This window comes from Fopius arisanus, unplaced genomic scaffold (genome assembly GCF_000806365.1).
Source record: "Fopius arisanus strain USDA-PBARC FA_bdor unplaced genomic scaffold, ASM80636v1 scaffold00092, whole genome shotgun sequence".
In the NCBI taxonomy this organism is placed as follows: domain Eukaryota; kingdom Metazoa; phylum Arthropoda; class Insecta; order Hymenoptera; family Braconidae; genus Fopius; species Fopius arisanus.
In genome coordinates this window covers 163873-178830 of record NW_011887831.1, presented here as the reverse complement: position 1 = coordinate 178830, position 14958 = coordinate 163873, and the positions used below count along the sequence as shown (strand labels likewise).

At 41.8% G+C, this 14958-nt stretch overlaps 3 protein-coding genes across 9 annotated transcripts; 2 read left to right on the top strand and 1 right to left on the bottom strand.

Moving 5' to 3' along the window:
- The first annotated feature begins 177 nt into the window (after positions 1–177).
- Gpo1 (glycerophosphate oxidase 1) lies at positions 178–5986 on the top strand. Of its 4 annotated transcripts, XM_011311735.1 has the most exons (6): positions 178–303; positions 1861–1981; positions 2081–3919; positions 4133–4231; positions 4284–4385; positions 4978–5986. In XM_011311735.1, exons 2-6 carry the CDS (start codon positions 1895–1897, stop codon positions 5110–5112), a joined length of 2262 nt encoding a protein of 753 aa, XP_011310037.1. In that variant the 5' UTR covers positions 178–303; positions 1861–1894; the 3' UTR covers positions 5113–5986. The 4 variants fall into 4 exon arrangements, with proteins under 4 accessions (XP_011310037.1, XP_011310033.1, XP_011310036.1 ...); XM_011311731.1 differs by lacking the exon at positions 4133–4231; XM_011311734.1 differs by lacking the exon at positions 4284–4385.
- Positions 5987–6513: 527 nt separating this feature from the next.
- On the top strand, positions 6514–11641 carry LOC105270648 (transcription factor Sp4). 4 transcript variants are annotated; one of them, XM_011311730.1, is made up of 7 exons: positions 6514–6777; positions 8271–8582; positions 8660–9056; positions 9260–9444; positions 9549–9638; positions 9815–11080; positions 11273–11641. In XM_011311730.1, the coding sequence occupies exons 1-7, from the start codon at positions 6760–6762 to the stop codon at positions 11435–11437; spliced, it is 2433 nt and encodes an 810-aa protein (XP_011310032.1). In that variant the 5' UTR covers positions 6514–6759; the 3' UTR covers positions 11438–11641. The 4 variants fall into 4 exon arrangements, with proteins under 4 accessions (XP_011310032.1, XP_011310030.1, XP_011310029.1 ...); XM_011311728.1 differs by having other exon boundaries at positions 9233–9444; positions 9552–9638; XM_011311727.1 differs by having other exon boundaries at positions 9233–9444.
- Positions 11642–11705: 64 nt separating this feature from the next.
- On the bottom strand, positions 11706–14694 carry LOC105270647 (endonuclease/exonuclease/phosphatase family domain-containing protein 1). The gene is made up of 6 exons (XM_011311726.1): positions 14587–14694; positions 14068–14399; positions 13521–13844; positions 13091–13368; positions 12503–12992; positions 11706–12417 (listed from the first exon to the last, which is right to left on the bottom strand). The coding sequence occupies exons 2-6, from the start codon at positions 14257–14259 to the stop codon at positions 12046–12048; spliced, it is 1656 nt and encodes a 551-aa protein (XP_011310028.1). The 5' UTR covers positions 14260–14399; positions 14587–14694; the 3' UTR covers positions 11706–12045.
- Positions 14695–14958: the final 264 nt, after the last annotated feature.

Below are 14958 nucleotides of genomic sequence, written 5' to 3'. Positions count from 1 at the left end.
GTGACTAAATAAAAATTTATAAACAGTCAATAATATTGATTGCATATTATAATAAAAAATGATTGATTTCTTCGGGAATTTTTATCAATTCAAATTTCCCGCGATATTCTTAATTGGCAGATTGGGCCGACCAATGGCGAGTGACAGGGCCCAGCTGGGACTACAGTCTCGAAAGAAAAAAAAATTGCACAGTAGCTGCGCCCGGCACCGCAGCCAGCAGAAATCATCGGCAGGAAAAAGATTGCCATTTATTGCGAAAAATCGAGGAGTTCGTCCTAAAAAAGCTGTTTAAATAAATTAAAGGTGCGTCCAGTGACTGGAGCCAGTGATAATTCATCTGTTATCTCATTAATGCAGAAAATGTCCTAGAGTGTGTGAATCATTCGCAATCACTACGAGTTCGATCCCAGGGTTCAGCAAATGTCAACAGATAGTATTTAATTCGTGATTCAGGTGATGGTCATGGTCGTGTCCCTGGGAATTATCACGTGTTCTCTCTAACCTCTTATCACGATTTTATCGGTTGACTTTCAATCGGGGATTCACGTGAATTTGTGTCAATGTATCACGAGGCCGTGATGATGTTATCCTCGTGGATAGCTTCGAGACGGTTTCATGGTATTTTGGCACTGCACCTCAGGACCATTTTTAACTCTTGCGACATTCGAATTGTTGGAATTTTTTTGGGGGAACAGATGGGCTGTCACAATGGGGTAAGTTCGAGACGAGGAGAGGGTTTTGAGTTTTGGGGAAATGGGGATATCTTCGGTGTGGGTGGGTTTACAGGGTTGCTCTAAGGAACTTTTTTGGGGAGAATTTCATTCTGCGGAAAAAATGTCCTCAGAACTTTTTTGGGAAATCATTATTTTTTCAGGTATCGGGAAAATAAACTTTATTAAAGATCTCCAAGTTTCGGTTCTCATTTCAGACAACAGATGATATCTTCGGAGCGGCTGGATTGAGAAGAAAGCTCTGAGAACTTTTTTTGTAGAGAATTCAATTCTGCGGAAAAAAGCTCTTCATAAGTTTCCTTTAAAGTCATTCCCTTCCGAGATATCGGCGCGATAAACTCGATAAATTTCGATTATTAGATTAGAACGTTAAAAAGGCGAAACGAAGTTTATAGAACACAAAGAAATCTATAATTGCAACGATTGGAGAGAATAAAGGTCGAGGATAAATCTTTATTACAAAAAACAATTCTCCAATAAATAAATGACTCAAGATATTATCTTTTCTGCAATAAAATTTAATAACGCAATAAAGTGAGAGCTCGGGAGACAATTTCAAAGGAATTCTCTTTGTCCGAGTGTGAAAATTCAGGGAAAAGACGGGGAAAAGTCGATATATTTTTAAATACATGGATGTCAATTTATTACATAAGCCACGTGGTTTTCCCGGGTGTTGCCAAGGTCTGTACATAAATGAGGAACGACGTAGAATGGAAATATATTATTGTCTTCAACAAAAACCGCAGTCAAGTCGTTCCATCATTTCGAAATTCAAAATTTTTCCAATTTTCCACTCGATTTTTCCATCCAACGGCAATAAAATTCATTAATACGAATTAATTATCAATAATTCAATCCAAAAAATTTATTAAAGATATTTTCAAAGGTTTTGAGACCTGGGGGAAGTCGCAGGGATTTTTGGCATTTAATTTCATAATTTTTTAGAAATGCAAATGGCAAATGCAATTTTCCCTTCCAGCAATTACTGCAGTCGGATTTAATTACTCGGTATCGTTTAACCCATCATTGTAAACTCGATTGCGTAATGATTCACGTGACATTTCATGCGATTGCACATGTCTTGGGATGAATTGACTGATCTGATTTAATGATTTCGTTTGAACTATAGTATTTGAACGAGTAAGTCATCGACCTGAGGGATAATGGCAACATTAAGATTGCTGGCAGCCGGTGCTAGTGCTGTGGGGGCTGGTGCTGTGACGACTTATTTTTTTACGTCTGATTCACCGGTATATATCGCTAATTAATAAATAATTACAATGTTCTCGAATAAAACAAATCAAAGAACAATTTCGCCAAAATTACCTCTCGGAATAATCGTTTTAAAGGTATTAGCGGAAAAGGTAGCCCACAAGCCAGTGAAGAGACCCCTACCAAGCCGAGAGGAGCAACTGAAGAACCTGAAGGAGCAACTGGAATACGACGTCCTAATCATAGGAGGTGGAGCAACAGGAGCTGGATGTGCCTTAGACGCGTGCACGAGAGGTCTGAAGACAGCCTTGATCGAGGGTGATGATTTTGCATCTGGAACCTCCTCGAGGAGTACAAAGCTCATCCACGGTGGTGTACGTTATCTCCAGAAGGCAATAATGCAGGTTGACGTTGAGCAATACAAGATGGTAAAAGAGGCACTCCACGAGCGAGCCCAGATGCTGCACAGTGCACCCCACCTGGCCCACCCACTCCCAATAATGCTGCCAGTGTACACCTGGTGGCAGATCCCCTACTACTGGTTCGGTATAAAAATGTACGATCTCGTGGCAGGAAGTAAAACAGTAAAATCCTCCTACTACCTGAGCAAAGCGAACGCCCTGGAGCTGTTCCCCATGCTCAAGGGTGACAAATTAACTGGTGCTATTGTCTACTACGATGGACAACAGGACGACGCCAGGATGAACCTTGCAGTGGCACTGACAGCCTCCAGACTGGGTGCCACTGTAGTGAATCACGTGTCAGTGGTGAATCTCTTGAAGGGACGTGACAGGGATGGCAAGACCGTGCTGACAGGTGCACACGTCAGGGATGAGATGACTGGAGAGGAATGGGATGTCAAGGCCAAGGCGATTATCAATGCCACTGGACCATTTACTGATTCAATCAGGAAGATGGATGATCAGGCAGTCCCTGAGATCTGCTGTCCATCGTCTGGTGTTCACATTGTACTTCCTGGATACTACAGTCCTGATCAGATGGGTCTTCTCGATCCTGCCACCAGCGATGGAAGAGTCATCTTCTTCCTCCCCTGGCAGAAGCAAACAATCGCTGGCACAACTGATTTACCCTGTCAGGTCACCCACAATCCTCGACCGACAGAGGATGAGATCATGTTTATCCTCCAGGAAGTGAAGAATTATTTGAATCCAGATGTTGAGGTACGTCGTGGTGATGTTCTGTCTGCCTGGAGTGGCATCAGACCTCTTGTATCTGATCCCAATAAACCGAATACCCAGTCATTGGCGAGAAATCATATTGTCCACGTCAGTCCCACGAATTTAGTGACAATTGCTGGTGGAAAATGGACGACCTATAGAGCTATGGCTGAGGAAGCCGTTGATGCTGCCATTCAGGCGTGTCGACTGGAACCCCTCGACGTCTCCCAGACCGATGGAATGCTCCTGGAGGGTGCCCACGGATGGAGTCCAACGATGTACATCAGATTGGTCCAGGATTTTGGTCTCGAGTGTGAAGTTGCACAGCACCTGGCGAAGAGCTACGGCGATCGTGCATTTGCTGTTGCTAAAATGGCATCACTCACTGGCAAAAGGTGGCCCATCATCGGAAAGAAAATTCACCCAGAGTTTCCCTACATCGATGCCGAAATTCGTTACGGGTGTCGTGAATATGCGAGAACAGCTATCGATATGATCGCCAGGAGACTCAGACTGGCTTTTCTCAATGTTCAAGCAGCCAATGAGGCACTTCCTGGGATCATTGATATCATGGCTGAAGAGCTCAAGTGGTCACCTGAAGAGAAGAAGAAGCAGCACAAAGAAGCTAGTGAATTTCTGGCGAATGAGATGGGACAGATGGTTAATCGAGCCTCCAGGGATAAAATTCCTATCAATCTCACCAAAGATGAGATCCAGCTCTACATCAAAAGGTTCCAGATCATCGATAAAGATAGGAAGGGATATGTCTCCATTAATGACATCCGGCGAGGATTGAAGGTACGATTAATATTATTTATTAATTATTTATCAATTATTTACTTATCATGAGGAGTAAATAATAAATAAATTGTTAATAAATGATTTTTATCCTTTTGTTTTGGTTTTTCCATAATTCGACAAATGAATTTTTTTTTTTATGGAGAGTGAGTGATATTTCGAGGGGAGTAATTTTAAATTCATGTAATTGTAATAAATTGTTAATTAATTTAGGCGTTAGGGATTAAATTCAAAGAGGAAGAGATGCACGCACTCCTGAACGAGATTGATCTGAGTTATAATGGGCAGATGGAGCTCCAGGATTATCTCCAGGTAAATAAGTGGTACAGATTAATTAATTCAATGTTTATCTGCCCATCTGCAGCTATTCGGTGACAAGGATGTGCCGGGTGAAGAGCTACACGAGATTCTCAAAGAAATTGATACTAACATGAATGGTCAAGTCGAACTGGACGAGTACCTTCAGGTCTGTCCGTTGTTTCTTCATTAGCGGAATGTCTAATTGCCCTTTCCTTCAGTCGTTTTTGCACTTGGCATTCACTCTTTATTCCGCTAATTCGAAACTAAAACACACGACGTGCACTGGTTTTAGCAGAATTATCTCCAGTCGAGGGGTGAAAACGAGAGACTAGCTTTTTCGGCATATCTCATTAAAAAATGGAGATAGGGAAAATTTTATTATTAGCTTTTTTATCGAGCCGATTCAGAGCTTGAAAAAAGGTTGTCATAAAAATTTCTGTATCTCCCGGTGGTTTTGAGATATTCACCATTTTCGATCTCGAATTATTCTTAGACAATTGCAAAAATATAATTTTGCGCTAGTACACGACCCGTAATTATCCCTGTGTAATTATTAACTCCTCGTAATGACCTTGACCTCGTCTTGATCCCCCAATTGTTTTATTTCTCATAATTTATTATTATTAATTCCCATTTTAATTGAACTATCAATTAAAATAATTTAATAATTATTTCATGTGGAGAGTTTAGATAAATTTATCGCATGCTGTAGTGCATTTGGTGATTGGGCAATTAGTAAATAATTTATTTCTCATTAGATGATGTCCGCTATAAAATCCGGTCATGTTGCCTATTCGAGATTCGCCCGGATGGCCGAAATGGAAGAGGCCCAGCACGAAAAGGACATCCTCAAGAAACAGATCAGCGTTGAGAGGTCTGGTGGTGGCCTTTAAATATTTTCTTCTCATTTTCCTCGATCCTAGATAATAATAACGAAATCACGACATCTGATATTAAGATATTCGAATATTTATAGTAGGCATTAATTTTATTGAGTTGTCGAGAGCAACAGAATGTGCAATGATATCACCTGGTGATCACATGGGACTTCCCTGTGACAATTTACACACGCCAATTCTAGTTCAATTTACTTAAAGATTAATTGTTAAATCTTGTACTCAATTTACAAAAATGGGGATTTGACGATTAAGGGACGACTGCGAGTTTCTAATCATCAATCATTCAAACTTTAATTGTTTATCGTCTGCTTAATGCTTTTCTACACCTTTGGGCACAACAGCTGATTTTTTTTTACAGCCCGAGATATTTTGAACTCCCAGTCGTCTTCCTGGAGATCAGTAATGGAGAGGTCGAACGGTTTTCCGTGGATATCTCGGGATCCGAGGGAGATAATGATATTTTCGTAATTACCAATTTTGTAGGCGAAAATGAGAGCTGGAAAAAAGGTCATTATGGAATTGTCGATTTCTCCCTCGGATTCGGAGATATGTCGTAATAACTGAATTTCGAAATTTAGTAAAGTGGATTTCTTCGTTTTTTTTTGGTTTGGTTTTTGGGAAATATCTCTGGATGGAAGGCAAACCCAAAAATTTTCAAGGGACCTTTTTTATGGGGGAGAGGTAGAACTGCAAAAAGTTTTTAATGAAAATTTTTGTAGCTGTAGCACATTCCGAGATATTTGCATAAAACTCGGTGAAATGAGGATCGACTGTTTTGACTCTCCGCTACTGAATGATATTAGACAATTTATTTATTATGTATATAACTCCTGATTACAAATACAGTGTTATAACATTTCAATTATAATCAACGTCAATCTTCGTTAATTTATCAATTTCATCGGTATGAATGAGAAATAATTGAAAAATCAATAAAACAGATCAGAATATTTTCGTTTTTCATTTCTCCCTCTCCCACTTCCTTTTCAATTCAAATTCAAAAAATTCAAATAATTAATATCACTTCAATAATTTTCCCATAATTATCACCATAAATAATTAATCAACAATAATAACAACAAATACAATTTGAATAACAATTAAAAAACAATAATAATTGAGGGCGGGCGGCTCCTCCCCGCGGGAATTAATCGTCAAATTCAAAAATCGAAATTCCCACCCTATCCCCACCCATGGTATCAAAAAAAAAATTTTTCCTGCCATTAACCCCTGATCCCGGGGTGGGCGTCTGTCCCCCAGCTGTCAGGGCGTACGCCCCTGAAAACGGGCTGTCATTTCTCGTCCAATCCCCATTCTCCACAGCCCCCACCACCCTCACACACTCAAAAGAGAAAAAAAATAAAATAGCGTCCCGACGCTACGTACACTGTTACGAGTATTCCCGAGGCGACGCAGTTGACTCCAATCCAACCTCCGACATTCCCCAAGTCCAATTCCAGAAAGCGTGCGCGATAACTCCTCCACGAGGACAATTCTCCACCTCCAGAGGTGCCAGATTATTTTGGAGGGAATCCAGTCGGTTGTTCGGTCATTGTTTCGACAGATTGATTGTTTGAAATTTATTTTTCTGTGAGGAGATTGATCATCGGGAAAACGATTGATGAATGATTCGACCTCGATATGGCCTCCAAGCTGAAGGTATGTGCCACTTCAATAAAGGGATAAATAAATAATTCCACATTTCGCTGGTTTTTTTGACATTTTTTGGAATATTTTGGGTTCTTTTACCCCGGAATTTTGGGTTCCTGGTGGGATGACATGTGGAGGTCTAGAGGCTAGACTCTTGGGGCTGGATGGAGGAGTAAATATGGGAAAATGGAGAGGGAATTTTGGGAGGAATATTCTGGAGATTGGAGGGAGTGACGAATCATGAGGATTCCGGATATGTCCTCATGATTATAAATAATTTTATCACCAGGAAATTGTTTTCGCGGTGAAGACGCAGGAGGCACGTGGGCAATTGTTATTAATAAAATATATTGTATGTCAGTGGTGGAGAAGTAAAAGATGGAGTGAAAAAAAAAATATTCCGAGTGAAAGGAAAAGGATTGAATTAAAATGTTGAAATACCATTTAAACAATAACCGCAGGTGACAAAAAAAAATAATACAAAAAAAAACGACCCCAAAAGCCGCCCCAACCCCAAAAACTTGAAAATCGGCGGGAAATCCCAAAAAATCGTTATCAATTCCCAAAATATTCCATAAATAATTTCCAAATTCTCCAAAAAATCCCCAAAAATTCAAGGGAACCCCAAAAACCCTTGAAATCTATGGAGAAGCTTTTGTGTTCCCGGAAAAGAAAAATTCGAGAATTGAGATACCCCAGCACGTGTATGCCCCGAGTTAGGTGGAGTCCAAAGTGAAAAGTGGGTGGAGGCTGAGGCCGCGGAAAGCCTTCCACGGTGCTCCCAATGTTCCCGAGACATCACCATCACATGTGTTAGTGAAATAATGTTTAGGTTGTCCGGGGGGGAAGAGCTCAGGGTTGATAGCGTCGAGTGGGCGGGTGTGGCGTCGATTGAGCGTCGGTTTTTGCGTCGATTCCAAGTATCCACTGATGTGTGGGTACGTCCAGGTGTTTCACACGGACAAATCGACTAGTGTGTACAACTCCGACGAGTATCCCCGAGAGCACCCGAACACACGCTCGTTACCCCAACACATGTCCAGGGCGGGTGGGGCTGGTGCAGGGGCGTAGAGAGGCGTTCCTCCATTTGGGTCCTCAAGGAGGGCCTTCTTTGTCGCCACCACTGGCGGGACAACAACTATTTCAACATCAAAACTCCCCTCGCACGTGTTTATTTCTGGGGAATGGCTAAAAAAAATATCACCGCTCCACCGGGATAACGTACACCATCTCCTGGAGTTTTGTTGTTTCAACACTTGGGTATTTCTCGGATCGAGGGGTCATGGATGGCCGCCAAGACGCCACTCCGGGGACTCACTAAACACTTTGTTTTTTTTTTTGACAACCGGAAAATTTATTGACACTCTCTACAATTGATTTGATTCAGTCATGGTGAGGGATTGGATGATGTTTAATTGGTTTTTTTATTTGACAATTTTCTGGGAGATAAACAGTTGTGGCATTTTAATTTTTGTAATTTTTGTCTTTGTGTTTGTGGACAGCAAGAGGTTATTGAGGAGAGCCACGATGAATTGCAAAGCCAGTCCCAGAGTCAGGAGGGACAGGAGCAGATGGAGCAGCAGGTGTCACCGCCTCAAATCAGATTTCTCACTGCCAATGTACTTCAGCAGCTTCAGGCGCAGCAGCAACAGGCTGCACAGAGTCAGCATGATCAGATACAGCACCATGGGCAGCCCCAGGTTATTACCCTCCAGCAGCTACAGAATTTTGTACCAATGGCTCAGCAGCAGCAGCACGATCAGCAGAGAACGCAGACTATCACGGTCCAGGGAATTCCTCAGCAATTTCTTCAGGTATTTATTATCTTCAATAATTTTCTCAGTTCTTTCCAGTTCTCAAAATTTTATGGTCCATATAAATTCGATTTTAGAGCTCCCCAATTGCAAGTAATCAGTCTCAGCCCCAGCAGCAGCAGCAGGTGACCCAACAGACCCAAGGTCAACCCCAGCCCCAGCAAACAGCATCTCAACCCCAGCAGCTGAGCTACAGCGTTATACCCCAGATGCAGACAGTGAATATCGATGGCCAGGAGGCTCTCTTCATTCCCTCATCAGCAATGTCAGCTGTTGGTGGACATCATCAGTCCCAACCAATGCAATTCACCAGTGCAAGTGGTCAACAGGTGCAACTGGGCTCACAGCAGGTTCAACTGGCCAATGGCCAGACCATAATAACACCCCAGCCAGTCTCCCTCATCAGGTCCCCCAGTGTCTTCCCCACGTCCATTATTCAGAATATCGGTGGGCAAACTGTACAGTTACCAACAGGTTTGTTTGATTAATTCATTTGATAACTGCTTGATGCTTAATCCCAGCTTGACTCAGTGGGTTTTTTTCTTTTGTATTTTATCCGGTGGATTTTTTATTTTATTTTCTTCAATTTTAATTTCCCAATGCATCGAATTAACCACTGGCCTTTAACGCCTGCAATCCTCATGGAGCAGACTCCAAGGCAACTCTTGATGTTCCAGGGCAAAGTGTTCAAGTCAGGCCTCTACAGTTCCCCATGCAGCATGTCCAGCAGACTGTACCTGTTCAGGTGCCAGTTACTGCTAATAATGGACAGACTATCTATCAGACTGTTCATTTTCCCATTCAAGCGCTGTCCAATGTTTTTAATATGGGAGCTGCACAGATGATACCACAAATAGCGCAGGTGAGGACTCAATCTATTCTAGATACTATTATTTATTTTATTTTAAATATTTGATACAGTAGATGAAAAGTTAAAACAAAAATTTAATAAGATTTCCATTGCAGCAGATACCGCAGATGGCGCAGATTATCACTCCCAATGGGCAGATTCAACAGGTCCAAATAGCGAATTTGCCCCAGCTGCAGGGGTTACAGGTAAATTTGTTAAAAACACTGGGAAATAATGAGGCGAAATCCATATTCATTTCTGGGAATTAATTACCGAATTTTCCTGAAGAATTGACCTCTCCCAATTTTTCATCATCTACCCAATTATTTCCCAGGATATCCCAGTGAATTTATTAGTCCAATTGAATAATGAATGATGGAAGAGCCAACAGGTAGCCCAACAGCAGCAAGCCCACGCTCAGGCCCAGGCCCAGGCTCAGGCTCATGCCCAGGCCCAAGCCCAAGCGCAAGCCCAGGCACAGGCACAGGCTCAAGCACAGGCCCAGGCTCAAGCCCAGGCGCAGGCACAAGCACAGGCCCAGGCACAGGCACAGGCACAAGTCCAGGCCCAACAGGCAGCTGTGGCTTCAACTCCAACGTCAAGCACCACCTGGACAACATCCGCCTCGATCTCAGCCCCCAGCAATGTCCAGGTTGTGGGACTGGGTTCATTGGGACGTCCTCTCACATCGATAACAACGAAGGAAGGCCAGAAAATAGAGGTTTCTAATATGACAACACCAGCTGATTCAGAGAGAGAAATCAAGCTGACGAGTATCGATGCTAATCAGCTGGCAGCAGGTCAAGTGATTCACATCCCCGCTGCCCAGCCAACTCAGCAGTCAATCCAACCAATAACGATAGCTGGTGCACAGGGCCAGCAGTTGACCCTGATATCAGCATCAGCGCTGACAAATATCACTGCACAACAGGGAGGAATGATGAGAGGTCTCAACGTGGGTAACGGAGGTATAATGCAACTCCAGCCTGGCAATCCCAATGGATTTCTCCAGTCAATTCCCGTTCAAAATATTCCTGGACTTGGTAATGTCCAGGTAATTCCAGCTAGTGCACTTCAACCTGCTGTACAGGCACTTCCCACTGCCACTGGCAATCAAATTGTTGCCCCAGCTGTTCATCTCGACTCTGGTGATCCCACAAAGTGGCAGATACTCCAGACTATTCAGGCTAATGGGGCTATTGCACCACAGCCACCACAGCAGGCGCAACAACCACAGCCACAGCAGCTACAGCCTCAAACAAATCCAACGAATACTACGAGCATAGAGGATGGAGCTAAGCAGCACAGGAGACGTGTTGCTTGTAATTGTCCCAATTGCAGTGATGGAGAGAGAAGCAGGGATATGACACACAAGAGGCAGCACGTTTGCCATATTGCTGGGTGCAATAAAGTTTATGGAAAGACGAGTCATTTGAGGGCACATCTTAGGTGGCACACTGGAGAGAGACCTTTTGTATGCAGTTGGATATTCTGTGGAAAAAAATTCACGCGGTCTGATGAACTCCAGAGACACAGGAGGACTCACACTGGGGAGAAGAGGTTCCAGTGTCCCGAGTGTACCAAAAAATTCATGAGATCTGATCATCTCACCAAACACATTAAAACACACACCAAGATCAGGAGTACTGTAAGTAGACTTTCATTTCATACGAAATTTCATACTTTTATTGTTTATATTCATCATCTCGAGTGCATTATTGACCTTGAACAACTAATTTTCCCCAATTACTCTTCAAAATAATTTAAATAAAATAATTATGGATTGTAATTTTTTTTACAAAAATTGATAAATAATTTCTGAACATTGTCCATTCACCAGGAAGCAGCAACATCGACCCAGGAAGGCTCGTCAGATAGTCAATCATCGACAGACGACAAGATAATAATAGCCCTCCACAAAGAGACTGAACAAACAGAGATGATCCTGCCCGATGGAATGGAGGGAATGGAGAGTGAAACACCGACACACGTCACCAACGAGTGAAGGACCTTTAGATAATTCGTACCCTCTGATCAAAAAAGATAAATATCCTAGAATGACTGGAATTGATTATCTCTCACGTCCTTCTGCTCGCTCTTGCTGATCAATGAACCATACAGGGAATCCTTATTATATATTTTTCTATAATGTATAGTTAAAGAAATAAAACCCCACACTGTAAATATGTACATGAAATGTAAAAAAAAACACTTTACATATGAGATTAAAGAAACTGAAAAAAAAATCTGACGGTTTAATGTGACAAGACTCGTAGGAAAATAATTCTCTTATATTTTACAATATAATACATCAGTAATACGATATACCAGCATCGCATTGTCTCGTACAATCGAAATAGTCAGTCTTTATTCTTCTTTTTTATCAATTGAAGATCAAGAAGAAGAATACTGCTAGATATTAAATCTCTCAATCATCTGAGGCCATGTGACAACGACTATTTTATCAACTCGTTATCGTAATTAATTCATTGAGGAAGGGTATCAATTTTTTGAGGAAGTTTTAACGATGATAATTGTAAATTAAGTTTAACTCTCCCCTGAAAATCGTTGCGAAGGAGAAAAATCATTAGTCAATAGATAAATGGAAGTGTATCACGTGTCACTGGGTTCTGTGAATATTTCACACCAGACTGGACAGTGATCCGATGCTGGACCACCCCATCTCCATCCCTGAGGTATTCCCAAGTGCATGAGCCCCTGTCTCACCACTCGGTGGAGTCCTGTATCAAATAATTTCGAGGAATCCTCACGCCAGATTATTCTATCCTTGTAAAAGTACTTGTCGCTGTTAACTGCTGTATTCGTATCGATCATTATATTGCCACTGCAATTCGTCGTGTCGTCTGTCCACGAGAAATCACCGAGGAATATTGAATTCTTAGCATCCAGGAATCTCTCGATTATCTTCATGTCGTCCGGTCCATGCATCTGGACGTTTATTATCGTTAAATCGATTTTATTAATCTACAAAAAATAAAATAAACTTTTAACATCTGGAAAAATAGGATAATTAAAAATTTAGAATTTTAAAAATTATTGCCAGTCTTACATGGAATATCATAGAGGCAAGAACTGGAAGAAATACTTTGGTAGCTGGTGGCTGCTCCCTGAGGCTGATATTCTTCCTGGGATCGGCATCCCACAGGACAGCGAGACCAGCACCGAGGTGCACCGAGTGCCACTTCCTCTTGTTCTCTCGCCAATCCCTGACTCTCTTGAGAGTCGGTAAATTGAGCTCATTAGTGAGAATCTCCAGTGCCTCAGGGCTCTTGACTTCCTGAAGAGCCAGAAGACAGATCTGATTCTCAAGAATAGTCCGACAGACGACCTCCATCACCCCAGGATTGCTCGCCTTATCAGCAGTGAATGACGTAAGATTCCAGGAAGCTATTCTTATCGTTTTCCTCACGAAAGACCTGTGGATGCACTCGAATCTCAGACTTGGACGAGGACTGGCGATGCTCAGCAATTCCCATATCTCCTTCTCTGATATTCCAGTGCTCAGCTCGAAGTGTTTTTCATTCTCGTCGTTCTCTGGCCTGAGGCCAAAATAAATGAGAAAATTATTGTTAAAATACCGTAAATAATTTGTTTTTTTTTCAATAATTAGAATAGAGGAATGTGAGAAAATAATTACACAATTGGTTCAGTGAATTCCTCTCGATCAATTCGTCCGGATTTTCTTCCAACATTATTGAGCCTTGGAGTACTCGATGCCTGGGGTATATCCCAAGCTGGTAAAGTACTGTCACTGCTCGGTGTTCTCATTACCAATCCATTGGACACATTGATCTTCAGGTGTGGCTTTATCATCGCAAATCGATGCTTACCCATTCCCCTCAGCTTGGCGATCTCATCGAGGGAGTGATACCACCCATGCTTCGCTCGTTTCTCAACAATTCTCGATGCCAATTCCTGCAAAACATTATAAATAAACTTGGAACGTCCACAAAAATATACAAATACAGGTCTAATTACCGCGTGCAATTACAACAGTATTTTCTTGACAGCGTGTGATGGAGTGGGGGAAGTGCAGAAAGTGCTGTGTCAGTTTGAGAATTAATTACCTGATCGACACCAGGCAGTGTCTGAAGATCAAAAACACTAGCCAAGTTGACGTCAACTGGGCTTTCTGTATTTCCCATCGAGTCCAATGTTGTTGATGCTCTTGATGATGTACCGCTGCCATTTACTGATGTCACGTACACCTCGAGCTTTATGTTCTCCAATTTTTGAGCACCAACTCCTGAGACAAGGGCTACGTCCTCGATTCTGTTGAATCTACCTATCAGTCTTCTATGGCTGACGATATTTACTGCTATATTTCGGGTTATACCGGGCAGTGTCATGAGCTCTTCCTCAGTTGCTGTGTTGATGTTCAATTGCTGGGGCTGAAATGAATAATGAATTGAAATTATCGAAATTATCGAAATTATTTCTTGATTAATCAATAATTTTAATTAATTTCCAATAGAATTATTTTTTTTCGACAATAAAAGAGGTAAATCACCTCGGAAAAAATATCGCCAAATGCGTATGTACGATTCCTTAAATAACTACTCGAAACATTGTGAAATTCTTGGAAGATTGAGAGACGATTTCAGTTTGTAATACCTTGATTGTTTCGTCGGGGAATGAGAATGTGTGTGACAAATTTTTGGAGTAATTAATCCGTCTCTTTCCCATTGTGATCTGCTTGAAGCTGGGTCTCCTCAGCTTGTACCTTCCCTCAGCACTGTGTGACTGTCCCATTATCCCCAGATTTTTCCAGGTAAACGTTATCACGTAATTGCCACTGTATTTCATAGAGTCACCTGTCGACCCTGAAGTCGTTGGATTCCCTCGTGCGTCCACCCACCACCAGCCGACCAGAGTCCATCGACATTATGATTTTTTAGATAAAAAAAAATAAAATCACCACCAGTCACTCCAACTCTCCATTTCGCCTGCAGATCACAAATGAAAAATAATTCAGTAATTAATGACGATATCTACGATCAGTCCCATGATTCACGAGTCGTAAATGGAGAATTTAAAATCAATCAATCATGGGCATTAGATCACTCGATAAATCGAGTTATCGATTGCCTCGTGGAATTCAATCATTGATGTCTTGACCCAATTACCACTTACGTGAAATGAAAATTCTTGATTTATCTTGTCCTTTCGTGGAGATTATCGAGAGAGGATGAAAAACTCTTTCGTACTTATCCCCAAAGAGGATTGACTAAAGTAGAGGCTCAGTTCTGGGGGTTTAAGTGACCCCACCGACATTGTAGTACTTCACCCCCAGGGAGAGAGAGCGCCACGCAATGCTGGGGTGTCTATCAAGTCAAAGGGGTGAATTTTATGTTCTGCGGTATGAATGCTGTTTGTTTTTTATTTATTTAACTTAAATTTAACCGACTGTTGAACGGGCGGAAGGGGGAAGCCTCATCTTGTGGAATTTCAAATGAAAAAAAATTTCAATGTATTGAAGATATACCACTAATGAATTTATATTTT